The 27,825-nt window shown below is 40.8% G+C and overlaps 2 protein-coding genes across 2 annotated transcripts; one reads left to right on the top strand and one right to left on the bottom strand.

Annotated features, from left to right (window-relative positions):
• Positions 1-762: 762 nt before the first annotated feature.
• Positions 763-14,587, top strand: NKRF (NFKB repressing factor). Its single transcript, XM_082864520.1, has 3 exons — positions 763-1,486; positions 10,504-10,634; positions 11,685-14,587. Exons 1-3 carry the CDS (start codon positions 1,221-1,223, stop codon positions 13,640-13,642), a joined length of 2,355 nt encoding a protein of 784 aa, XP_082720646.1. The 5' UTR covers positions 763-1,220; the 3' UTR covers positions 13,643-14,587.
• Positions 14,588-17,530: 2,943 nt separating this feature from the next.
• On the bottom strand, positions 17,531-27,122 carry UBE2A (ubiquitin conjugating enzyme E2 A). Its single transcript, XM_082864180.1, has 6 exons — positions 26,857-27,122; positions 26,637-26,717; positions 26,218-26,243; positions 20,241-20,330; positions 19,151-19,239; positions 17,531-18,807 (listed from the first exon to the last, which is right to left on the bottom strand). The coding sequence occupies exons 1-6, from the start codon at positions 26,898-26,900 to the stop codon at positions 18,679-18,681; spliced, it is 459 nt and encodes a 152-aa protein (XP_082720306.1). The 5' UTR covers positions 26,901-27,122; the 3' UTR covers positions 17,531-18,678.
• Between the last annotated feature and the right edge of the window lie 703 nt (positions 27,123-27,825).

Genomic DNA, 27,825 nt, shown 5'->3' with positions numbered 1-27,825 from the left:
GAAAACCCAGTTTCTTTTTCCTTTGTATTGACTATACTGAGCACACAGTAGGTGCTGTGTAAATTCCCGCTGACAGACACTCATTAACTACTTTCATAGCACAGATTGGCAGACAGGGATTGAGGGATTGGGCTGGAGCAGAACCGCGCGTCTAGTAATAACGTTTGCCTACAGAGTGATTGAGCCATTTGCTGCTGTGCAGCTTTTAACCCTCTTTTGGGGGCTTCTTTTGCATTTTGTAATATTCTGCACGTTTTAAATTGATACAGTTAATACAGAATTATTTGAAATCGTGATCACTACTGTGTAAACACGATGCTTGTCAACAATTGGGACGCAGTATGGATGATAAAAGTGGTTGACTAGAGAAGTGGCGCTGTGGATGATTTTCTAAGTATTTCGTTTTTAGTACTACTTCACAGTAAAACACAAAGCTAATCCTCTGAAGAAAAGGCGCCTCGGAGAGCTGACATTTAAAAAATAAAAAGGGTAAAATACATTTCAAACCCAAGTCCCTCCCAAAGTACACGGTCCCACTGTCAGAAACCCAGGGAAAAGCATCAGGCGAGCTACTGCTGCCAAGAATCACCTGTAAGAGCCTTCCAGGGACTTAACGGAAAAAGGTTCCCAAGCCTCAGGGAACCTTCCAAAAATCCCCTTCCTGGAGCCCCGCCCCCCGCTTGTTATCACAGTGCGTCAAAGGCCCGTAGTCGTCAGGAAAGGGAAAAAAACGTACGTCGCGCGAGACTCAGCGACGGGATTTCGAAGTTAGGGAACAGCCGCGGCGCAAGCGCACTGGCTTCACAACCTCGGGGCTGCACGCGGGTAGGTAGACTAGAGGAAGGGGAGCAAAGCGTGCTGGTGTCTTTTTTTTTTTTTCCTTCCCAGTGCAGTGCGTGAGTCTGCGGGTAGCCGGAGGTGCGGAGCGCGGGGCCTGGCTCGGCCTCCCCGGCGCGCGTGTGATTGCGGCGGGTGCCCTCCTCCTGCTCCTCCACGAGTTGGAGGAGTGCAACGGGCGTGCTCCCCGGTTGCCGGGACGCGAGCTGGTGCTCGCCTTTTCAGCGACTGCCCGTCACGCACACACTCCAGTCCCCTGAGAGTTGGTCTTCGCGCCTCGGCGCGCCCCTCCTCACCCAGCCCCTCCCACCGACCCCCGTTCCCGCTCTCTCCTGGTAGCGAGTCGGCTTCATCCCTGGGGTCCCTGCTTGGGGGCGGAGAAGATGGCTGGCGGACGTCTGCTGTTGGGGGGCGACTTCCTGTCGCCGCCGCCGCTGCCCCCCCTCCCGCCGCCGCCGCTGCCGCCCCTCCCGCCGCCCCCGCCCGAGCCAGTGCTGGAGCAGTGGCGCTATAGCCACGAAAGTGACTGGCAGTGGGCTCTGCGGCGCAGCTTCATCTGTCGGCACCTGCACAGCTATCCCGGGGCTGCCCTAGACCAGCTCCTCGCGCTCTCCGCTGCCTGGACCAACCACGTTTTCCTGGGCTGCAGGTGAGGAAGGTGTGAGGGTCGAGTTAGGGACCCGGGTTGGGGGGGAATCGGCGATGAGGGTTGGGATAGGGACGGGGGGGGCGGGTATGGATGAGGGCTTAGAGACTGGAGATTTGGAGGTGCTGGAGGACTCCAGAGGGCTCACTGTTGGCCTGGGGGGGTTGGCCGAGCTAGGTGGCAGGGGATGACATAACAGCTAGAAGGGTGCGGGGATCGCGGGAGCGGCCCCTCCAGGACCAAGGATGGAGATAAAGAAGTGCCTGGGAGAGGATTATTGAGAGGTGGTCATTGTGATGGTGTTTTTGGACGGCGTGGGAAATGACGAATAGCAGAACCTCGGACCTGCGTAGGACCTTCCAGGGATGCGGTATCCGCAAAGAATATTCAACAGTCGGGGCTTTGAGGGTCTGTGGGGGGAGGGGAGGGGGACTCTTTGGTTCTAATTCTAGTCTCCTCCTGACTGGCCTCCCTTTCCATCCCCGTTAAATTAAACAACACCAGCCCCTCAGCTGGGTTGTACTGTCTTCTCCTGGGGAGGCGGTTTGTATGAGGTCTCTCAGCCGCAGGGCCCGCCTTCCTGTAGATTTGCGCATAATGTGTATGGATGCAAACAAAGAAATGGATATATCTGCTGTAAAAAAGGATTGCCCTCATTTCCCCTTCATTGTGATCAGAAGGATTAACATTTGGCCTCTGGGTGAGGTTTTAGGTATGAGTCCCCTACCCGCCTTTCCTAGAACCTGGTCTGTGTTCTGAACAGGCCTCTTTGAAAGCTCTTTGCATTCAATGGAGACTGCGGTATGGTTCCAACGCATTTTTTTTTTTATCAACAGACTACTTGGACCACTGTCACACAGAACCCTCAAACAGGCCCTATACTAGACTAATCATTCCTTTGATAGACTAAGAGGCTTCTTTTTTTGACACTCTTGCCTCACGGTGAATTTTTTATTAGGAAGGATGAGAAATTCTGGAAAATGATCAGATCAATTTCAGCCAGTTCAGTTCCAGGAATGACTGTAACAGATATAGATAAATAGGATTGTCTACTGTTAGTGCTTAATTGTTGAACATAGCATCCAGCGTGATACTTTGTTTTGCTTTCATAACACAAATGTGTTTTTTTCTACTCTAGGTTAGTGTAATTTCTGCCTCCAGAGATAATGATTATTTCACTGGAGGAACTGGTTGCAACTGGGGAAGCCTCAGTAATTAATCAAGTCAGATAAATCTAATTGACCTTCACTTAACAATATTATTCTGGCAGTAGAAAAGGTACCTTTGTCCTGTAATCATAGATCTCCTTAATATCACAGAAGGCCATGGGGAATCTGAATCCTTAAAGAAAAAAGTTATAGGTGAGGAGAATAACCATCCTTTGTGTTAATGATAAATCTTACCTTCCCATAAGAATGTGAGCTCCTTTGGGGAAAGGGTTTTTGCTTTCTTGTTCACACCTTTATCCTCAGTGCCTAGAAGAGTGCCTTCTTCATAATAGCTGCTCAGTAAATATGTGTGGCATGAACAGATGAATACAGCTTTGTAATATACAAAATACTTAAAACATTTATGTATCTCATTTAATACAACAACCTTAGAAATTGAGTGGTATCTCGTTTTTACAGCTAAATCAACGGAAGCCAAGAAGTTAAGTGACTTTTCCAAGGTCCCATAGTTGGGGCTGGGACCCAAGTCTTCCGATGTTCTTTGCACTGAGACACAGCTGCTATAGGGAAGGATGGACCAGGAGTGAAAGCAAGTAACGGACATAAGTCATTATTATTTCTCAGGATTTCATCCCAAGAACAACAGCAGCCTTGAGCATAACTAGGGCATTAAAAACATAAACCGGGCCAGTGATAGTGTTAAAAGCTCAGGCATCCAGAGCATTTGTGTGTATGCACTCACCCAGGCACATTTGTGTATAGTATATATCAACACATGTATTGTCATCATGTTGCATTGTAGTTAAGTCAATTCAATCAATACAAGAATTGCTATAACATTATCCAGTAGCTTAACTGAAGAGTAATGTTTGCATTGTACCTGATAACTTAGATATAGGAGAAATGGAAGAGGCAATAAAGAATCTTGGAAGCTAGGGACCAAGTGCAGTCTTCCACTTTAGGCAGGCTTTATATTAGCTGTCATCTTCAGGTGGGTAAAATCTGTATTCCAGTACTTGTTAATGTCGATGTTGGCAGAGCTCTTGTTTTCTGGTCTATTCTTCTGTGACGGAAGACTCTTCTTTTCTCCCAAGGGAACTGTGGAGTACATGGTGATACAGCCCATTCTACTCTAAAATTGTTAATTTGTTGTTCGAGGCTCATCCCTTGACTTACAGAACAGATTATAAACAGTAGCAAGAAGGGAACTCTTTGCCTTTTGTTTCCCACTCGCAGGACTTTCTGTGTTCTGATTTAGCTGGGGCTGAAAGAACTCCTAGGTTAAGGACATCTTTGAAAACTCCTTGATCATAAGACCAAGCCAGGAGGAGGAGCTCAAATGTGCAGGGAAGCAAACCACGTTTCATTCTTTTTGGTTATTGTGGCGATTGTCAGAGAACAAGTTTGAATATCTTCTTGACTATCTGTAACATGTTTCTCAGACTTAAGCAAGCATCAGAATCACCTGTTAGGCTTGTTAAAACACATTGCTGGGCTCCACTCCCAGAGTTTCTGATTCAGTAGGTGTGAGGTGGGACCCCAGAATTTGCATTTCTAACTAATTCCCAGATAATACTGTTGATCAGAAAATTCTCATCCAGGGACTACACTATAAGAACCGTTGCCTTATAGGATAAAATAAAGCAATGTTTTCCAGTCTGCTTTTTGATCATTTTTTCCCTCATAGTCTAGGCAATGAGGAAGCCCAAATAGCTGAAATTATTTCTCTTCACTTTTTCTTGTCTGCTTCATAAAAGTAAACAACCTGTCAAGATTGTTTTCTGTAGGCAATTTCTAAGATTGTCTTGTGGTTAATGAAAAGTTAGTGCAGTCTTCTAATCAACTACATCTACAGCACTGACATAATTGTTCATATGAATGCCTAGGGACCTCTGCAGTTTTTACTTAAAATTGTCAATAGTGTGTATATTTAATAAAGCAGAATGTTTGGTTAACTGGAGCATTCAGTTTTCCAATCATTCTTCATCAGTAGTATTAGAAACAGAATCCTGGCCTAATTACCTTTGATGAGATATTAATTAATAGAGAAAATATACCCTAAAATGAAATCAACTTTGCCACCTTGATTATTTGTCTCTTCCTTGTTGATTGAGATTGGTGTTTGGAAGGTAGATGCTAGCTGGGCTCATGTTGTGAAACTAACCTCGCACATAGTAGGTAGAGTGCATCAGTCACCAGCTAATGAAGTATGAGTGGGAGCTTTCAAAAGATGTATCAATAATCTTGGTTTTATGTTATTCACTGACTATGTTAGGAGTCTTAAGAATAGTTTTGCATAAATAATTTTACACTTGGAAATCCTAATCTTTGCTTAGTTTTCAAACCTCAACTTTTTAATTTGGACCTAGTAGAGCAGTTTAATAAATTAAAAAAATTGAAAGCATCTATTACTGAATATTCATTAAATTTCAGGTGCCATTGTATATCATAAGTATACACCTATATGCACGTGTCTTTTTTCAAGAATGTAAGATTCATGAAGTCAGATGTCTTTGTCCATTAGACATCATCTTTTTGTATGCTAGGTATGGTGGGACAGTTGTGATTTCCTAAAGCTTGGAACATAATAAACTATCTTTGGAAACCTTAAAGACTTGCTGGGGCTTTTTGGTTTTCTTTTTTAAGCATTTACAACCAAATGGGTGAATTAACAGACTTAACTACATAATATGCATGCATCTTAAAATTACTCTATTAGACTTGCCTTACTGACACTTTACATCATGGTCCCACCGTAAGATAGAATACTATATAGCCATTAAAACTCATGTGGTAATGACATGGAGAGAAAGTTTATGACATAGTAAATTAAGAAAAACAACACCCGCCCCCAGCAGATTACAAATCAACATAGATGATCTGATAGTGGTTTTTTTGGGGGTGGTGGGGGGACGTGGTATGGGAAGCATAGAAAAAGGAATAAAAAGTAAACCCCAAAATGTTAGTGAAGCTATCAGTGGTTGGGTTTGTAGGTGCTTTTCTTGGTGGATTCTCTAAAATTTCTGGAGTGAAGGTGTTCCTTTTAAATCCACTACAACAACAACAAAAAATACACTACGGAAAACTGAGTAATGAAAGCTTTACTGCCTTGGCTTATTTCAAATTTGTGGAACCACTTCTTTATCCCCGGGTAGCTACTCTCTGGAGACAGAAATCCTAGTGGTCTTCATAGTAAAGATTAATGCAAAGATTAATATTTGCATTGTTCTTTGAATAGTCAAGTGTTAGGCACTATACGGTCTGTTCCATTATTTTTTCAGCTGGTTGGGCTTCTTCAGTATTATGACTTCCTAACAAAGGGCTGAGAAGACGACTGTGTTGGCAACTAACACAGAGGTTTATTTTTATAGCCTATGGGTGATGTTGAATTTTGTGGCAGATGTAATGAACAGAGAACAGTAAGTAGGTATAATCATTACTAACGCTGGAAGAAACCTGAGAGAAAAAGTGAATGAATGGAGTAGGCCCCAAATGTATCATTCATGAACACTGTATGGCATACATGCCATTTACAGTTGTATACCGTATTTGGAATCAGACTATAATTTAAGGTCTGGCGAATTTTGACTGGAATTCAAGGTGAGTGGGTTGGTTGTAGTACCAATTTTGGTAGCAAGAGTGGCAATACCAGTTTAAGATTTGTAGACTTCATCTCACTTTCATAGTCTTTTGTTTTCATCACCTTGGAAATTGGACTCCCAAATCTTAATGAAAGTGATATATACAATGTATGACGTTTTAGGCGATGTCTTTTGATATTTAGATAAGAGTAAATAAAAATAAAATTACTCTTGGCGTTTAAACACTGGTGCTAGCAGCAGCAGTTATCAGTGGGAAGTGCGGGTTACAACTGGGCTGGCTTCCAGGTAATCTGTCAGTGAAGGCCACCATGTCACTTCTCTGCTTTGCAAGGAAAGACATCTGAAGGGTGTGGAACCTATTGTGTTGAAAATGGAAAATGTTATCCTCCTTCAAGTTCAGAACCTATTCATGTAGAGGTGTGCTAGTCACTCATTTTCAGAACTTGCTTGGGGAATTCCCTGGCCGTCCAGTGGTCCCTGGTAGGCTGGGAAAGGCTCTGAAGGTAGGAAGGGTGAGTAGATCCCCATGATAACCAAAACTTCCCATGAGCCCATAGTTTTGTTTCTCTGCAGGAAATTGATATTCTGTCAAGCTCCAATCTACTTCATAAAGGAGTCCTTTTAAAAATTGTATGTTTTAAAGCTTTTTATTATGGAAAAATCAAACACACAAAAATAGTTCAGTGGACACCCATGTGCCCATTACTCAACTTCAGCAATTATCAAGTCTGTCATGCTACCCTTCTCATTTCATCTTGCCCCCAGTTTTTTTGTGGGAGACAGTCTAGAGTATATTAAAGAAAATCTTGACATCATTTCTCCTGCAAATACTTTAGTATATATCTGTACCAGGTAATTTTTCATAATACCATTATTCATACTCAACAAAGTTAACAATAATTTCTTAAAATCATCCAATGCCTAGTCCATGTTTAGTTTTCTGCATTTGTCTCAGGATACCTTTTTACAGTTGGTTTGATTCACAATCCAAACAAGGTCCACGCATATCTGGTTGATCTGTCTCCTTTAACCTATAACCATTCCCTCTCCTTTTATTTCATGCTGTTTATTTGATGAAGAAATGGGCTGTCACATAGTGTTTCCTTCATTATGGATTTGGCTGGCTATTTTTTTAAAATATTTATTTATTTTGGCTGCACCAGCTCTTAGTTGCGGCATGCGGGATCTTCATTGCGGCATGTGGGATCTTTAGTTGTGGCATGCGGGCTCTAGTTCCCCGACTAGGGCCCCCTGCATTGGGAGCATGGAGTCTTACCCACTGGACCACCAGGGAAGTCCCTGGCTGGCTGTATGCTTGTGATGGTGTTTAACATGTTTCTAGGAGTTAGGGGCTTGATGAGGTTTGAGTTCAGTTATTTGGTGGGCAAGAACACTTTTTAGATCTTTGTCCTGTCATATCACATCAGGGACACAGGTCTGGTTGTCCAATTTTTAGTGATATTAAGATTATAAAGTTCTCCACCAGCTTTTTTTAATTGAAATTTTTATTGAAATAATTATAGATTCACGTGTAATTGTAGGGAAATAACACAAAGCAGTGCCCTGTACTCTTTACCCAGTTCCCCCCAGTGACAACATTTTGCTAAGTTATTGTATCATATCATAACCAGGATAATGACCTTGTTACAATCCACTGATTCTACACAGATTCCCCCAGTTTTACTAGTACTGGTGTGTGTGTGTGTGTGTGTGTGTGTGTGTGTGTGTGTGGTGTGTTTAATTCAATACAGTTTGTCACACGTAGGTTTGCATATCCACTACCACAGTCAAGATATTGAACTGTTCCAGTACCACAAGGATCCCTCATGTTGCGCTTTTATAACCACATCCATCTCCCTCCCACTCATACACAATATTGTGTGTATCAATAGTTTTTTCCTTTTTATTGCTGAGTAGTGTTCCGTGGTATGTGGTACCAGAGTTTAACCACCTGTTGAAAGACATCTGGGCTGATTGCAGTTTTGGGTTGTTACAAATAAAGCTGTTTTGAACATTTGTGTACAGTTTTTTGTGTAAACATAAGCTTTTATTTCTCTGAGATAAATGCCCAAAAGTACGGTTGCAAGATTGTGAGGTAATTGCATGTTTAATTTTATAAGAAACTTCCAAGTTGTTTTCCAGAGTGTCCATACCATTTTACATTCCCACTAGCAGTGTACGGGTGATCCAGTTTTTCTGCATCCTTGTCAGCATTTAGTATTGTCACTATTTTTCACTTTAGCCACTCGGATAGGTATGGAGTGATATCTCATTGTGGTTTTAAATTGCATTTCTTTGGTGGCTAATGATGTTGAACATCTTTTTGTGTGCTTCTTTGCAATCTGTATATCCTCTTTGGTGAAATGTTCTGTTTATATCTTTTGTTCATTTATATGTATGTGTACACATATATATGTGTATATACACATATATGCCCATTATATATATGTATATATCTTACTGTTGCATTTTGAGAGGTCTTTATACTAGATACTAATCTTTTGTCAAGTGTGTGGGTTGCAAATGTTTTCTTGCAGTCTGTAGCTTGTCTTTTCATCCTCTTCATGGGGTCTTTTGAGAACAAAAGTTTTTAATTTTGGTGAGGTCCATTTTATTAACTTTTTCTTTTTTTTTTTTTTTTGCGATACGCGGGCCTCTCACTGCTGTGGCCTCTCCAGCTGCGGAGCACAGGCTCCGGACGCGCAGGCTCAGCGGCCATGGCTCACGGGCCCAGCTGCTCCACAGCATGTGGGATCTTCCCGGACTGGGGCACGAACCCGTGTGCCCTGCATAAGCAGGCGGACTCTCAACTACTGCGCCACCAGGGAAGCCCTATTAACTTTTTCTTTAATGGATCATGCTTTTGGTGTCAAATGTAAGAACTCTTTGCCTAGCCCTAGATCTTGAAGATTTTGTCCTGTGTTTTTTGTAAAAGCTTTTTAGTTTCACATTTTACATTTCAGTCTGTGATGCGTTTCGAGTTAATTTTTGTGTAAGGTATGAGGTTTAGGTTGAGGTTGTTTGTTTGGCTTAAGGATACCCACTTGGTCCAGCACCATTTGATGAAAAGGCTGTCCGTCCACCATTGGATTGCTTTTGCAGCTTTGTCAACAGTTGAGCACATTCGTATGGGTCTGTTTCTAGGTTCTTCTCCATCAACTTTTCAACTGATAAGCTTAGCAGCCATTGATGATCACTTATTGTTGCATTATGGGTCGCAAAATGGTAGTAATCTATCATTCCTTCATTTATTAGCTGGAATGCTTCTGTAAAAGAGATTTTCCTCATCAACTCTCTAGATTCTCTGAGGTACAGTCTGTACAGGAAAATGCCAGATAAATGCTTGCTTTCATTACCTGTTTTTGGAATAATGTTTTGATTCCCTACAAAGGTGACCAATAATGAGTTTGTAAGTATTATGAACTAATGGATTTTTTAAATATTTGATGTGTTTCAGTCCACTGTGATTATTCTTACTGATACTCAAGTTGGCTCACTTCTGAGTCCATTTGACACAACCCCTGAGGTCTTTGACAGCTTCCTTGTTTCCAGGCACAAAAATATCTCCCAGGTTCACCTTATACATTTCTTGCCCCAGACTTGGATCCGATGCAACCATTTCTCTCGGGACTCTTGATTCCTTTTGGTGGGAAGTGATAGAAACCACAATCTGGATGTTAACAACCCATCCCTTATTATTTATTTATTTGGTTGCACCAGGTCTTAGTTTCAGCAGGCAGACTCCTTAGTTGCAGCACGTGGGCTCCTTAGTTTCGGACTCCTTAGTTGTGGCATGCACGTGGGATCTAGTTCCCTGAGCAGGGATCGAACCCAGGCCCCCTGCATTGGGAGCGCAGAGTCTTTATCCACTGCGCCACCAGGGAAGTCCCACAACCCATCTCTTATTAACACTCTTAGTACTTCTGTAAATATATTAATGTAATTATTTACACATAATATACATATATGATAGAGAAAAATTATGAGTTTATATGGATACTTTTAGTTCAAATTAAAGATAAGGTCTTCACCTAAATTTCTTGATTTTTATGTTTGTATGTCTCCTAATGATAGTAACATAGTTACTCATTTGATACATAACTATTTTATGGCAGATTCTTCAGTTTTATAGCCAAGACACTCTGTTGGTAAAGTCCTGTGGGAGCAATTATAAGACGGGTCATCTAGAAACTTTTTCAAAAACTGCATTCTTATCTGTTTTAACTGTAGATTATATTAATTTAAATAGGTACAGCCCACGCTTGATGGAAAAAATTCTCCAAATGGCTGAAGGTATTGATATTGGGGAGATGCCTTCATATGATCTGATGCTGTCCAAACCTTCCAAAGGTCAAAAACGTCACCTCTCAACATGTGATGGTGAGTATACTTATTTCTGGAAGGTGGGATTTGAAGAAACAGTGTGGCTTTTTTTTAATGATATGAGTGTGGTATATGATTTTAAATAACATTGGTAACTTTGGATCTTACACAAATGTAAAATTTTAACTTTCAGTTTATACATTTTTTTTTAGGATGCTAAATAGAACTGAAAACTAAGAATACTGAACTCACCCTATAATGCTGTCCTTGAAGTCCGTGCCATGGAACCTCCCTTTAAATAGAACAACCTTATACTCTAGATCATTTGAGCATCTAAGTAACTAAATCCTCTTGGATGGGTCCAGCGTGGACCAATTTTCTACTAAACAGTGTTATAGGGAGAAAGCTCTAGTGTCTGGTATAGCCTCAACAGAGTTCTTCCATAGCTTTAAATTTGATATCCTCCATAAATCATTAGTTTCCAGCTGTTCTAGAAATAAAATATAGCAAATACCTTTTTGTGCAGAATAGGTCAGAACTAAGATTTTGAAGTTGAAAACCTTTGGGATCTTTTGACAATTTTTTTAATTTGATTTTTCAGTCACAACCATGTAAAGCACCATCACAGAGTCAGTCACTTCTGGTACAAAAGAGAGGCTTTGTAAATGCCTCTGCTCATCATCTCTGTTGCATTAGAGCCATCTGTTCCGTTTGCAATCCTTAAGAAGGGAGCTTTTCAGCACAGGTGGTATGAGATCGTAGTGGAACAACCTCTCACTCGGTACACTTCACCTGTGCTTTAACGCATTAGATGTAGAAGCATCTAGCAGTCATGCATGGTGGTGACCTGCATACTCGAGTCAATGGCATATTTTCTATCAGGTCTCTTCCCTTACACATGGAAAGACAGGGAGCATCCCTCCTTATGCTGGAATCTTACATTGACGTTTGAGTACCTTCACCTAAATGACCTGAAGTTTTTGTGATGGGAAGTATCTTGTACCAACAATATAGTTTGCGAAAATAATATGGTTGGTACTATTTTCCTGCTTGGTTCTTTTGAAATATTCCTTTTTTAATGAATTGTAAATTTCACTCATTCTATAGGTCAAAATCCTCCTAAAAAGCAAGCCGGTTCCAAATTCCATGTGAGACCTCGTTTTGAGCCTGTGCATTTTGTAGCTAGTAGTTCAAAAGATGAAAGACAGGAAGATCCTTATGGCCCTCAAACAAAAGAGGTAAATGAACAAACACATTTTGCCAGCATGCCAAGAGACATCTACCAAGATTATACTCAAGACTCTTTCAGTATACAAGATGGAAATTCTCAGTACTGTGATTCATCAGGATTTATTTTCACAAAAGACCAGCCTGTAACAGCCAACATGTATATTGACAGTGGGAACCCTGCCCCCAGCAGCACATCACAGCAGGCAAACTGCCAGTCAGCTCCTGAGCCTTCACCATCACAGACGTTTCCTGAGTCAGTGGTAGCCGAGAAGCAGTATTTCATTGAAAAATTAACAGCAACTATCTGGAAGAACCTTTCTAATCCAGAGATGACCTCTGGATCTGATAAAATTAATTACACATATATGTTAACTCGTTGTATTCAGGCATGTAAGACAAATCCTGAATATATATACGCTCCTTTAAAAGAAATCCCTCCTGCTGACATCCCCAAAAATAAAAAACTTCTAACAGATGGTTATGCTTGTGAAGTTAGATGCCAAAATATCTACTTAACTACAGGTTATGCTGGCAGCAAGAATGGTTCCAGGGATCGAGCTACTGAGCTAGCTGTAAAACTCTTGCAGAAACGTATTGAAGTTAGGGTTGTCCGACGGAAATTCAAGCACACGATTGGAGAGGACCTTGTGGTGTGTCAGATTGGCATGCCTTCATATGAATTCCCTCCAGCTCTGAAACCACCAGAAGAGCTGGTGGTGCTGGCTAAAGATGCTTCCGGGCAGCCGATTTTTAATGCTTCTGCCAAACACTGGACCAATTTTATCCTTACAGAAAATGCAAATGATGCGATTGGTATCCTTAACAATTCTGCCTCATACAACAAAATGTCTGTTGAATACAAATATGAGATGATGCCAAATCGTACGTGGCGTTGTCGAGTGTTTTTGCAAGATCACTGCTTAGCTGAAGGTTATGGAACCAAAAAAACAAGTAAACATGCAGCTGCTGATGAGGCTTTGAAAATCCTTCAAAAAACACAACCCACTTACCCATCTGTCAAAAGTTCACAGTGCCAAACAGGCTCTTCACCCAGGGGATCTGGGAAGAAGAAAGATATAAAGGATCTCGTAGTTTATGAGAATTCTTCAAATCCTGTGTGCACGCTGAACGACACAGCCCAGTTTAATCGAATGACAGTTGAGTATGTCTATGAAAGAATGACAGGACTCCGATGGAAATGCAAGGTGATTCTAGAGAGTGAAGTAATTGCAGAAGCAGTTGGAGTGAAGAAAACTGTCAAATATGAAGCTGCTGGGGAAGCTGTGAAAACCCTCAAAAAGACCCAGCCGACTGTCATTAACAACTTGAAGAAAGGAGCTATTGAAGATGTGATTTCAAGAAATGAAATTCAGGGTCGCTCAGCAGAGGAGGCTTACAAACAACAAATCAAAGAAGATAACATTGGAAATCAGCTGCTGAGAAAGATGGGTTGGACGGGTGGTGGTTTAGGTAAATCTGGTGAGGGCATTCGGGAGCCAATCTCTGTCAAAGAGCAGCATAAGCGCGAAGGGCTTGGTCTTGATGTAGAGAGGGTAAATAAAATTGCCAAGAGAGATATTGAACAGATCATCAGAAACTATGCCCGCTCGGAGAGCCACACGGATTTAACCTTCTCTACAGAGCTGACTAATGATGAGCGGAAGCAAATACATCAGATTGCCCAGAAGTATGGTCTTAAGAGTAAGTCTCATGGGGTGGGCCACGATAGGTACCTGGTGGTAGGTAGAAAAAGACGGAAGGAGGATTTACTAGACCAGCTCAAACAGGAAGGCCAAGTGGGGCATTACGAGCTTGTGATGCCTCAAGCAAATTGAGATCTTACTAATTTATTTTGTAAATGCCTAATGAGGCAGATTTATGACTTAAAGAAATGCTACATGTTCTGGTTGCAGAGTATATTCATTCTTAAGATGTTTCACCTTGTTCATTTCATATAGTGCTTTATTAGATATTGGAACTTGAAGAATTCTGTCCACTTGTATTAGCTTAATCCAGCAGATAATATTGTGCAGTTACTGTTTGTGTCTTTGATATTGCTGTGTCCCTCAGATTTTAGTAGTTTGTACAAAGCAAGAACACATATCCAAATGGAATTTCACCCCGAGAAAGAAATTCCCATTTTAAAGGGCATAGCACAGCAATTTGCAACAATATGTAAAGTTGATATTGACTACAATAAAACTACAGTCTTAATTCCAGACTTCACTGAAAATGTCAGGTCATTTTGTATTATCTATTTTCATCTTTATGTGAAGCCAGTTATAGAATGTTTAATAGTAAATTGTGCTGTACGTGTAAATGTCCTTACCAACTAAATGATGTAAAACTTTCTTAAAGTAATTTTAGTGTTCATTTATTTATAACTTCTACCATGTGGTTTCCAGAATATTGGAAGTGATATACTGTATCTTGTGATATATGAGTGTTAACAAATTCTAGTCTTCACGCTGAGAGAGCACTACTTAAGAGAGCAATTGAAAAGTTCCCAAAACTTTGATTCAGTCTGAAGAAAGGAAGCTGGAACTGTCTGTTCTTGGTGCCTTGCAGAGAGACTCGCAGCAACTCTCCGTTATAGCTTTCACATGATTTGGGTGTATAGCACATCCAAGGTGGCCACAGCTGTGGTGGAGCTTGGTAAAAGACTGAAGATACATTGGTGCTTTGATGAAAAGGTTAGTTGGCTGGTCCCTCTCTCAAAAAGCTTATTTAGCCCCCAAAGCCAACTTTGTAACATATTTAAAACTGCTATTTTCGCTTATTTCTGGAATGTAAAAAAAACTGTATAAAAAGGATTAGTGTATGCTTCCTGAATAAAAAGGAGCCAAAGTTGATCAAAATGGTGGTGTGCTTGTTTCTGGGAAGCAGCCTGGTAGCGACACTTTGGGTCTTTGGAGAAGGGAAGTGGCGTTTGCACAAAATATTTCAACACTTAGAGCACATGTGGATGAACATAATGACTTAGCAGATACGAACAGCCAGTCAGCCACCCATCACGTTTTCTCTGGGGACCAACCTGCTGGCTGCAACCAAATCTCAGGCTGTTTACTTTTACGTGATTTTGTTTTTGTATCTCAGATAAATCAAGTGTTAATATTCAGAGATAAATACTGATATTGATAAACACTTCCAATGACTTCATATTTAGAACAATTAGGTTGTTTACAGTGTCTTAAAACATTTAGCACCAAAGTTGACATGTAATTGGCCCACAATGAACAATTTCCTTTCCCCTCTTATTTATATTTTACATTAAGCAGCTGTCCATTGTAGTTAAATCAGTATTTTAAAAATATAAAGGGATTAACTTTTATGCTTGGACCTCTGTGACTTTTAGTCACCTACAGTGATTAACACAGTAAGTGATGTTTGCTTTCCACTAACTCTTTTGTCCTGCAGTATATGGCCTTTCCTAATGTTGGTAGGAAGGGAAATGAGGTGTGCATTTTATTTTGGCACTTAATGTTTTAACAGTGGCAAAGGGAACTAAGCTAAAATGTTTACAGATTTTATAGGATTTTTTTTTTTTACCTACAAGTCTCATGCCAACTCTGAGAAGCTGTGGTTCAATTAGTGTTAGAAAAGCCAGGCTTCAACTCTCTTGCGTAAGAGTGGCTTTGGGGATTAAGGAGTGTGAAAACTCATTTCTCTACATTTCTTTTCTCTTCCCAAAATGATTTGGGGGCTGGAGGAGTAGGGTAGTGTTACACAAATCTGGTTTATCTATATAAGTTCAATAGAACAGAATATTAATATAGTTAAGCTCTGAAATAATGGGGCCAAGTGTATATTTGGTTCTCGATTGGAGAGTCCAGATTTCCTAACTTCTTAGATCTGCCTTGGTATAGATGTGGAATTAGGGTGAAGTCATTTAACTCTTGCTTGAGAATAAAGAATGTTGAGAAATGGGTTTGGCAAAAATGAGCTGCTGACAACCCTGCTGTTCTGTTTTGTCCCCTTTTTGTTGGTTCTTGTATTTTCCCTTTCTTTGAGATGGCAGTCGTTTTAACCCAGTAACCTTGCTATAAAACCTGCGCAGGTACATGAGCAGTTTTAAGTTTTATTTGAATCACTTAAATATACTGAGGAACTAACTCTGCTTTCAGTTATATTTATAGCTTTGAGGCTCACAGACCTATTGTTTAGATTTTTCCCCTCCCCTTTGATTAGAAAATGAATAGAAATTTCCTGCATTCTGTTGGGATTCTTTTTAAAATAGTATAGGTGCATTCACTGTGCTATGAGTAACTCCTGAAGCTGGAGATCGGTCCTAAAGAAAGGACTTTAATTACAGCTTTGGTTCTTCATCATACCCTCTTTGCCACACCAGCAGGTGCAGAATTGAAGGTTCAAGTTCAATTCTGCCATTTAAAAGGGGACCTCACAAATCTGGTTTATTGTTGTTATAAATTATTGTATGCAGGCAGCCTGTGGCATTTGTTTAAAAAAACTGTAAAGAAAAAAGGCAAATCAGCATTAAACTTTGAAATGAATGATTTGTGGGGCCTTTGACCATGGATATGATGCTTTGGGAGGTCAGCTTGTTGACGCCGTTGTAAGATTTTAAAAGGATTATCCCATGAAAGCGATTGGGAATAGTGTTTCTCAGGAGGTGTACAAAAAAAAAAATTAAACTTGCACATTCCCAATCTCACCTTAATTTTTTCAAGTATAAGTAACAGTGTCAATATTTAAGATACCCAGCCACAGGACTTCCCTGGAGGTCCAGTGGTTAAGACTCAGTGCTTTCACTGCCGTGGACCCGGGTTCAGTCCCTGGTCGGGGAACTAAGATCCCACAAGCTGCACAGTGTGGCAGAAAACAAAACAAAACAAAAAAAACAGAACAAAAAAAAAGATATCCAGCCACAGTAGGATGAAGAAATTTATGTAAAACTAATCTGCCAAATAAAGACCAATTTAATGTCATTCTACTTTGAAGTAGAAATGGACTTTGTAAGAGAAAGTAAGTGCATCTAAGGATGTTGCTTCTAGGTGAAACTAACCAGTTCATGTGTTCAGTGTAGGATGAGCTCCCTCATGTTGAGGCTCCTTTAAGTGCCATGTCTTAGAGGATGTATGGGTACATACACCATAAGGACTTAATTTCAATTAGCGCCCACCCCCCCTCCCCAAGAAGTGAGTTTCCACAGTCACTGTCCTTGTCTCTAAAATGAGATAGATTGCTCCTCAGAAGAAAGCAGAGTTTTGTTTAAACAAGGTAACATTGAGGATACCTGTACTCCCAAGCTTTACATGAGACTTAAAATACCATTTTATTATTTAGTTTGTTTGTTAAGCTAGGGCTTTTTTAAGAGGTGGAATGTCAGGATCAACAAGTTAGATCTTGGTCTCTGAGGATGCTGGTAAATCTCCAGGTTACTTCTCCCCCCTTACCACAATTTCGTTCCCTCGATTGACTGTAATATGTGCTGAAGTAACTTTGTTTTACCTAATAGATTTACAATCAATCTGTTAGCATGTTTAAAAAAAGCATTAAACACTTATGACTGAAAAGAAAATACGTCCTCTCCAGCAGTATCTACTCTTCTCCCTCTCCCAGAATCTGTATTTTTGCTTTTACCATGATTTTTATTTTAAGGGGGGGAATGAGTAGATATGAGAGTCCAATAAATTCATACTAAAAGTTCATACTGAGCTAAAATATAATTATACCTTGACTACAAAATTTTAAGGTTATTTTTATTTACAAGTTTTGAAAAATGTACATTTTTTACATGGGTTACTTGTGCAAAGTTAAATTCAGAAGAGTGATAAATGCACAAAAGGTGACAATGGAACATCAGACAAAACAAGCTTTGTCCCACACTGCTACTTAAAGGTACTGTCAATCTGAAAGTATAAATATCCAAAGAAAGATTACAGACATTGACTTTAAGGTTCTTATAATACTGAAAGGGAGGAAGAAACTAAAGCATGCAGCATTAACAGAGGATTTGAGTGGAAAATAGTTTACCACAGACATGTTCCCTTCCTTGGGTTAATTAAAACTCTAAAAAAAACAATGATTATAAATTTGTTCATCTAGGGTAGCACTGCTCCTTTAAAAGGATTAAAGGATCTCCAACCTTCCCTAGCTTAAAAACTAATGATTGTTTCCATTCCTCACCTCTCACACCTCTTTAAAAAGTGAAAATCCAGAAGACTTCAGTATTCTGAATCTTAGCTTGGGTGTGTCCATTGAACACCTTGCAAGGAGAGGAAGTGTCAGTTACTATGCTGCACTCCTTTGGCTGGGCCCTTTAACATTCTCCTTCCTACCAGTACAAAACACAACTCATGTTAGTTTGATATTAGTATCATAGCCTTTTTAGCTTCCATTGCTCTTTCAAAATGAGTGTTTATGTGGATTTGTTTCCCTGTTTTCTATAGGCCATATTCCAAAAATTCACTTCTAAATCCAACAAAAGTGAAGGACCAGCCAGGGTGAAACTCTTCAATAATCATTCTGTTAAAAATAACATTCTGGTCATCGAGCTATGCATAAGCACCACTTGTAAATTCATTCATTTTAAAAGCTTAGTGTAAAGTACAGTAACACAATACTGCCATAAAACTGGAAATGAGATACAACAGAAAAGGAATTAATTAAGCATTAGTGACTTTTTGCACGTAACCCAGGTACAGTACATTTGATCTCATAGAGGGTGTTTTCTGATGTTTAAGGAGAGGGTAGAAGGGGTAGGAAAAGCCTGGCAAGGGAAGATGGAAACAGCACAACAGCTATTTTGCTTTTAATAAAGTAAATGTAATGACACTGATGAATAGGAAGGGGACAAACACATCAATATATATTTTTCTTATGACCAGCTGCTTCTTTTCCTGCACCCGGGTCAACAGTCACGCCAGCTCTGTTCTACTATCGCAGAAACACGTTTTTCATACTCCCGCTTGTTCTCCTGGTACAGCTGAGCAGCCTGGCTGTTTGCTGGACTATTGGGATTGGGTTCATCCAAAAGAGACTATAGAGACAATTTGTAAAAAGTCAGTTCCTCAATGCAAATATACATATACATATGGTTGGCCAAAAACTTTGTTCAGGTTTTTCGTACCATCTTATGCAAAACCTGAACGAACTTTCTGGCCAACCCAATATGTATATTCAACACACTCGAATTGTCCTAGGTAGCAGCTAAATTTGCTCTCTTAGCATAATAATCTACAGTTACATTAATCTGCTAGTAGCTAGGCAAACGTATATGTTTTCTGGTGGGTTAGGTCTTACCTACTTTTTACTTATGACTTTCAAAAACAATTGCTAATATAAACATATCAAAGGCCATAGTCACATTAAGGAAAATTCACCTGTATGGATGTTAAAATGGAAGACACATCATATGTTGGACTCCAACGGTTCTGAAGTATGTCCAGACATATACTACCATCTGCATAGACTAAGAGCATAGAAGTAGGTTATGTTAAACATAACAAAACCATTAAGGTTTTAATATCATAGTCAAGACAAACACAGTCAAGAATACTTTGCTTTTGAGGTTTAAAAAAGACTACTTAGCTGCCTCTTAGTTACCTTCCTAAAAGTGTCATAATCACTACTAGTGAAACAGGATGATCAGAGAATGTCAAACATAATCAGTATAAAACTGGAGGATACCTAATGCTTGTTATTCTGAAAAGACTGCCCTGTTATCCAGGAAACCACGCACAATTTTTAAGAGGGTTCCTCATCATTGATAGACTTATGGGAAATTCACTCCACTAAATTTTTAAACTTTATCTCCTATCTGAAATAACCAAGATAGCTCAGAGTTCACAAGGTTTCATTTTGGTGTGAAGATAAAAATATCTGATACCCTGGAAAATACATTATTAACCTGAATAAAAGGCAACTTGTTCTAGGCTTACTACTAGAAAAAAAAATAAAAGCGCAAAATAGTAAGTTAGAATCACCTGTGGCACTTTTCCAATATACCGTATACCTGGACTCAACCACAGAATCTGATATTCAGTGGGTCTGGAGTGGGGCCGGGACATCCATGGCTTTTAAATGTCCCACGCTAATTCTGCTCTGCATCCAAAGCTGAAAACTATTGCTCCAAATGCTAGTGAAAATAATCACAACACAAAACTACCCCAATCTGGCCTTACATTAAAAGGAAACCTCAAGAACATCCTTATTTTTGTTTAGTAAGTAAATGATAAAATCATCAAAACCAGGAGGCTCTCAGATTCCAAGCAAAGGCAATGTCCCTTCACTGCTTCAGTTCTAGGACCACAGACCAAGACAGCAACAGACCACCATGAACAAGTTCAGCTTTCAGGAAACAGCAAGATGCCTAGACAAATACTCAGGTGCTACAGACAAATAGGAAATGTGGAATACCTCCCAAATAAACAGTGTAGTAGTTTGAAATACTGTATTAAAAGTGATACTTGCCATTTGGATGAAACATCTTAGAGACAAATCTAACCGTAGGTGGCTTATTCGGATATTCTTCAGTGAATTCTATTGTAAGCTTAAAGGTTCCTGTAATTAGAAAAGAAAGGGTTAAGAAAACCTACTTATCACTTTGTTCGGTAGTACTTTGTTTTTAATACTACATGACTTCTTTTTTCAAATATTATATGAAATAATGCAAAGATATAGAGTAGAGAGGAAAGAGACCAGGTAAGAGATACAGCTCCAGGGACTGCCCTAAAATGGACAGACGCTGTAAGAACCATCACTCAAAGGTGATTTGTTTTGTTTTTCCATTATTCTCCCCCAAACTTAAATACAGCCATTTTAAACTCAAAATTACTGCCTGCAGGATAACTTTAGCCACTGTACATTTTGAAGACATCCTTAAAATGACAAGCAACTAGAGCCAAAACGTGGCCTTCCCCCTTGAGAAGACTGAAAGACCTTAATAAAGGCCAATTTTAATCAGCTGTCATCTTAAATGGTGGTTTTTAAATGCACTAGAAAGAATGAGAGCACAAAGTTCAAAAACCAATGCTAGAAATGCAAATCAGTGACCAAACTATTTTTAAAACAGCAGGAAATAAGAAAAGTGTTCACTGGCTCCTCTTCATGTAATAGCAACTCTATAATGAAAACATAATTGAATGCAAGCCAGAAAAAACTTCACAGTCCCTCTTTAAAACCCTCAAGCATGACTCACAAGCTACTTCACTATAAAACCAACTCAATTATTCACACTAATGGTAGGAATTAATGGCAGAAATAATTAAAAAATCATATTAGATTGCATTCATGTCTCCAGTAAATTTCTTTCTAATGATGTTTACGCTACTATTGAAACAAATTATTTTTCTTGAATATGTGTCAACTAAGGTAGCAGGAGGCCCTAAAGTATGCTAAGTTAACAGACTTATTTATAAGAAATGGACAAACTGGATCTCATTCAAGAATTGCTGGGGACTTCCCTGGCGGTCCAGTGTTTAGGACTCTGCGCTTCTACTGCAGGGGACACTGGTTCGATCCCTGGCCGGGGAACTAAGATCCCGCATGCCCCACAGCACGCCCCCGCCCCCCACCAAAAAAGAATTGTTGGATGTTGTGATTTGGGGAAATTATTTTCTTCAAAATGTTATTTTTAATTGGGTTTAATAAATTCAAGAAAACAACTGGGCAATTGTTTTTTCCTGACTGAAATTTCTTCAAGTAATCTTAAGGAATCAGTTATTATCTAAGGTGATGCACGTTCCACTATATTAGTCTGGTCCATTTAATAAATTACTTATTCTAATACAATAGACCACACTTCAGATAGAGTATAATTTGTTACTGGTTCCTTCGAGTTAGCAATTTATTTCCTCCTTGCTTCCATTCCTCCTTTCCACTTAAGAAAAAAAGACTATAGGGCTTCCCTGGTGGCACAGTGGTTGAGAGGCCGCCTGCCGATGCAGGGGGCACGAGTACGTGCCCCGGTCCGGGAGGATCCCACATGCCACGGAGCAACTAAGCCCGTGTGCCACAAACTACTGAGCCTGTGCTCTAGAGCCCGCGAGCCACAACTACTCAAGCCCGCGTGCCACAACTAATGAAGCCCACGCGCCTAGAGCCCGTGCTCTGCAACAAGAAGCCACCGCAATGAGAAGCCCGCGCACTGCAACGAAGAGTAACCCCCACTCGCCGCAACTAGAGAAAGCCTGTGCAGCCACAAAAACCCAACGCAGCCAAATATAAATAAATAAATATATAAAAATGAAAAAATGCAACATATGGAGACATATTATATTCCCCAACTATAGTTACTCCCTAAACTTGAAAGTCAGATCTGAAGTTACTATGTATTATAACTAAGGACAAAAAGCAAAATATTTTGGAATGGATAAACATGCTATAGTCCATCAGAACACACTTCACCTTTATCACCACCTGGTCATAACTCTTCCTATTTTTGAGGAAGAAAGCATAGTTCTTTCTTTTCAGTTCTATTGATATTATAATACGCATGAAAAAGTGGGAATGAGTGTTAGTTCAAAACTCTGAGCTTCCTTATGTATCTCAAGTATAAACACATTTGGCTCAGTGTTGATACCCGCTTAAATTATAGCTTAGAGATTTATCATCAAGAAATTGCTCTAAAAAAACTGCTCTCAAATTGGGCAGATTTAATAGCATGCAGAGCTCCCAGGTACTTTAAATTAAAACCATCATTAAATATGATACCTAAAGGTGGTAAAGTCACACAGAAGGCAGGCGTAGGTGGAAACAGTGGAGTGCAGTGGGGCAGAGCAGAAGCTTTGCAGTCAGACAGATCTGGGTTCAAATCCTTGCTTTGCTACTTGCTAGTTATGAAACCTTTGGGGAAACTGCTCAACTTGAGTAAACCTCAAGTTCCTCATCTGTAAAATAGGGTTAATAATAGTACCTGCTACATAACATTGTTGTGAGGTTTAAATGAGGGAAAGATGCACAGTGACACAAAATAAGTGCTTCATAAATATTTTAGTTACAGTAATTCTACAGTTTCATATCTCTAGACCCAGCTGAAGGAGGCAAAACCCAAAAATCCAAACTTCACTATCAGTAAGAAAAATACAATTAATGAATTCAAATATTAAATAGTACTTTCTTTCTGACCTACATCAATCACAGTGAAAGCAAGTTGAGTACATACGCTGGTGGCTCACAAAACCCTTGACTTGAACTTTCTGCCTAATGCTTGCCTAAAAGTTCAATAAGGTGGTTACCTAGCTACCAAAGAAGTTAATCAAGTCTTTAAGAACAGCTCATTTAATATCTTGAGAAGTGAAACCAAGATAATTTATATTCAATGTGAATATAAATTAGGACGTACCTAAATCTTACTCAAAGCACACATTTAAAGGGATATTTCATACTTTTAGCCACCTTAAACAATGAGAACCTCTTTAGTACAACTCTCAATCCAATTTCTGAGGTCCAAAACAAATGTTAAGGAAATTTAAAATCTGAGAATTAATACTACGCAATCGAGACTAGAGCTTGTCCTCTGAATATTTAGAAGGCTAGGCTTTAAAATAATTGGAAACTGAAGCCTCACCATTGTTGTATACAATCTGTACTGATTTTTATATCTTCCTGAGGAGGTCACAACATTGTAAGGAAAGTATAAATTAATCCATCTATGTATAGGGACCAGGAAAATTATATAAATGAGTTAAATGGCGGGTGTATGGCAATAGGGAGTGATATGGTTAAAGCAGAGAGTGTATGTTCTGCCTGTCACAAATTCAATTTTTTGAAAATATTGTATTGGCCAAAGAAAGCACCTCTGTAGGTGTTTCCTGCCATTTAGCCACCAGTCTGTGACCCCTGAGGAGAAAGCAAAGTACATGTACTTAAAAAATTCTTTTTGGATGACTGAAAAAAGTCTGATTTTTAAGATAATACCTAAATACTCTTCATCATAGGATTTATTTACCTTAAGAACACCCCTAGTGGACTTTGATTCATTTTTTTTTAAAAGACACCAAATTCTTAAGAATACATCTATTATGAAAATCAAGTACTGGTATCTTACTGTGTCTATTAACAATTTTCAGATGATGTGATGGAGGATACATTGTTCCTTAACCTTCGTATTCAGCATACATACCAAGATATTTTATGAGGAAGTATTTCCCCCCAATGTTTTGTTTGGTAGTGTAAGCTCTTGGGAACATAGTCCTCTTACCTTCAAGTGTGTAAAGTTAAATCAAATACCTTTAAGAGTTCCTTTTCTTAAAATTTCATCTCTTTAACTAGGGTCTGGCTGTTCCAGAAACCTCCACTACAAATGGTTTACAAGGAAGCAGCAAAAGTAGTTTTGGAGCTGTTGATTTATATAACACATTGGCAACAGCAAAATCAACTATGCCACTTGTCCCTAATTGGGCCTTTCCAGTAAATTCCCTAACTGTAACTAACAGGGATTTTTAAATGGTCAAAAAATTTCTTGTAAACTTGGTCAGTGTTCTAGACACCTGAGAAAGCATCCATGGATAGCAGACTGATCAAAAGAATGAATGAGAAAAGGCTACTGTCATTTAGCCTGAGTAATTCCTTTCAGCAATGTCAGGGTGGAGATACACATCATCAAAAAAAGAGCCAGTAATGTCAAGGGGGAAGGTCCAGGTAGATAATGGATTCCACAAGTACCTTTTCAACTCATACCACTTAAAACGAGAGAAGCACCCTTGAAATATTTAAGTTGCCAACCCCAGCAAAGTGGTGTACTAGTAATAAAGCTGTGCCCAGCGTAAAGCAGTCTGAGTAAAATCAGGAGGAAAAAAGAAGCCAATGAAAACAAAGCCTGCTGGAGCTAAAGCAAATACACAGCTAATCTGCACATAAAACTTAAGTATGAAGAACTAGCACCAATCTAGTAGAGGAAAATTAAGCTTAGCTAGCTCTTGCTACAGATCAGGATCAGTTCAAATGATTTACTGCACCAAAGTATCAATAGTATGGTTTGAGGATCACACTCCCCTGCTGTCATTTCTTTTTATTGCAGCACTGAAGAGCAGTGATATCCACCCAGTGGGTGAAGGTAGAGAGGAAACTACAAGTATTTAGGCTATTGTCTACAGTCTTCTAGGGAAATGTGAGTGTTTGAGACAAATCATAGAATTGGTTAATATTGACCTACCTCACAACATCTTGTGGTTGGTAGCATCAAAAAGCAAACTGACTTGGCAACATAAGTTTGTACTTAGTAGTTTGCAGAAATGTTTTTGTTCCTGCCTTCAAACTGAGTTATGTGCATATGTGTGTGCATATGTGTACAATATCTCTCAAATGCTACGTGACCAAAGGAAGGTAAGTCATTGAGAAAAAAAATAACAGAAAGATCCTTTTCTTTTTAAAAATACCTCAAGATATTAAAGATGTCGATTAGTAGTTCAAATACTTTTAATCATCTTTTTAAATGTATTAAGCTTTCAAAAACAATTAACTACACACACACACACACACACACACACACACACACAACTGAATGCACTAAAACTATATCAATGTTAATTTCCTGGTTGTGCATAGTCATTCAAGATGACTTGTTACCAAAGGGGCGGGGGCGCAGGTGAAGGGTATACAAGGTCTCTCTGTAATATTATTTATTACAACTGCACATGAACCTATAATTATCTCAAAATAGGAAGCTTTAAAAAATCCTTAAAAAGCAACTAACGTGTGTTTTTAAAGGTCAAACCTAAACCCATTAAAAATCAGGTACCTATAAGTACATGTAGTACCTTGAAGTAGGTTGGACACTGGTCAAGACAGTACATTAAGGCTCCCCTCAACTGTGAAACTGCTTTGAGATTACTGACCATCAAGTCTTGGTAAAAGCACATACTGAAAACTCATTTAAAAATTAGAAACATTATGCTCAAACTGGCTATTAAAGGTGCCATTAAAGACCATCTTAAAGCAGTGAGGCTGACAGGCACTCAATGCCAGACGGTAGAAACCAGACAATTGTGTGCAAGGGATTCTTGCATCCATTCAACATCCAACAAACACACATTAAGCACCTGCTGAACACAGTTCCCGCCCTTGTGAAGAATTCTGAATCAAATGGTCCCTGGGGTCTCTGAGCCTATCAGCAAGTGGTTGGGTTGACACTTACTCAGTATCCTGATGGGGGGCTGAATTTAATAGGATCACAGCCCAAACCTCACAGACCCTTAACATCAGTGGTATGATGCTCCTTTTACTGCCTTACCCAGATTTTTTTTTTAAGAAGCAATAAAAAAGATGCAGTTCTAGTCAAGCGGACAATAGCCAGAACAACCTGCCACAGATTGGATTCCACTCAAGCCTTTAGTAGGCAGAGGCTAGGGAGAAGCGGGTTCCTAAGTAGGAGGCACTTCCAGGATGACTGGGAACCCTTTCCCCAGATGATCAGGCTCCTGAAAGGTGGGTAAAGAAACTCTCTTACCATCCTCAAACGGGGTCCCTTCAGGCCTGCAACACAGAGAAAAACCAATCAGTTCCCGCTTCGGGGCTCCCCTCTCCCCGATTCATCTGAGGAGATGGCTATTACGAGCCCTGCTCGCTCCACCGCTGGTAAACCACCGCTTCCCGGGTCGCAAAACCACTACCAGCAGAGGTCTGGGGCTCAGAAATCCCGGGCAGGCCGCCGCGCCGAAGCGCCACCACTCCCCGCCCCGCCCCCCTTAGTACCCCAAATGGTTCCCCTGGCAGCGGGAACCGAGCTAATCGAGGCACAGGCTCCGGGGAGGCGCCTAGGCCCAGCCAGCCCCAAACACTCTCCCTCTGCCCCCGCCTCCGCACCGGGCCGGTCTCGGAGGGCACACGCGCCCCTAGCCCTCGCCGCCACCCGGAACGCAGACTCACCCAAAAATGACCGCGTTCCAAACCATTATGTTGTTCTCGGATGGAGCCCCGCTGACTCCGGCCGGAGGATCCTCCTGCAACCTTCAAGGAAACAGACAGGGGGCCCGAGATCCGGCACCCGCTCGCGCCGCCAGCCGCCCCGCCGCCCGCCCGGCCCTCCGCCGGCCCCGCCCTGCGCCCCGGCCGCAGCCCCCGGACCCCGGCGTCCCGGGCGGGTTACCTCTTGAAGTCCCTCATGAGGCGCCGCCGAGCCGGGGTGGACATGTCTCTAGCGGGGTCAGGGGTGGGGCATACACCGAGCTCTCGCGTCCCCGCGGGCGGTAAGGCGGCCGAGGAGGCTGAGGAAGCTGAAGGAACCGAGGGGGACGCTCCCAGAGGAACTGCACTGCCTCTCCGAAGTCGAGGGTCTGTCTGGCGCCGGCTGAGCACCACCCCTGAGTAGACGGGGGCTGAACCAACCTAGAAGGAAAGGGCGGGGGTGGAACGCCGATCGCCGGACAGGCCGTACCAAGACGGGGCGGGGGGGGGGACGGAAAGTTGCTTAGGTCATTAAACCCGGGAGGGAGGCGGGGGTGTGGTGAGAGGCGAGCTGCGGGCCGCACGTAATTGCCTGGAACTCACTAGGATCGGGTGGTGGAAGGGGGTGCACCTCTATTTGCCAATTCTAAGACGAACCCTGGGAAGCTCTTTTCTGTTTTCCTTTTTCTTTTCCCTTTCTTTCTTTCTTTCTGTTTTTTTTTTTTTTTTTTTTTGAGATCAGATCACTTATTAAAGTGAGCACAGTGGCTGAGGGGGGAGAAGAACGATGGAAGTCTTATTCTCGAGATCTCGAGGTGGGAGTGGGTGGAGGCAAAACCGGTTGTCCAAAAGCCGGAAGTCTAGGGGACACACCCCCTGCGGACACGGGAGACTGGGGAGGATGTGTGACTGCTTAAAATGACTGAAAATCCAAAGAATAAATCGACCTCGACTATGAGGTCGAGGGTCCCTTCTCTATGGAATGTGGGTCCGTTCTCTATGGGGTGAATGTGCGGGATTTGGGTCCCAACATTTAGGCCAATGATCACCCCCAAAGCAGAATGAAGTGGTGTTGTGTGTCCTGGGGGAGGGAATGAGAGCTGCAGGCAAGCAGAATGAGGCTTTAGCTTTGGGCACTCACAATTTGGCTCTGGAACCACATTTCCCCTTG

Source organism: Leucopleurus acutus, assembly GCF_964270905.1.
Source record: "Leucopleurus acutus genome assembly, chromosome: X".
In the NCBI taxonomy this organism is placed as follows: domain Eukaryota; kingdom Metazoa; phylum Chordata; class Mammalia; order Artiodactyla; family Delphinidae; genus Leucopleurus; species Leucopleurus acutus.
This window is presented reverse-complemented; position numbering and strand designations above follow the sequence as displayed.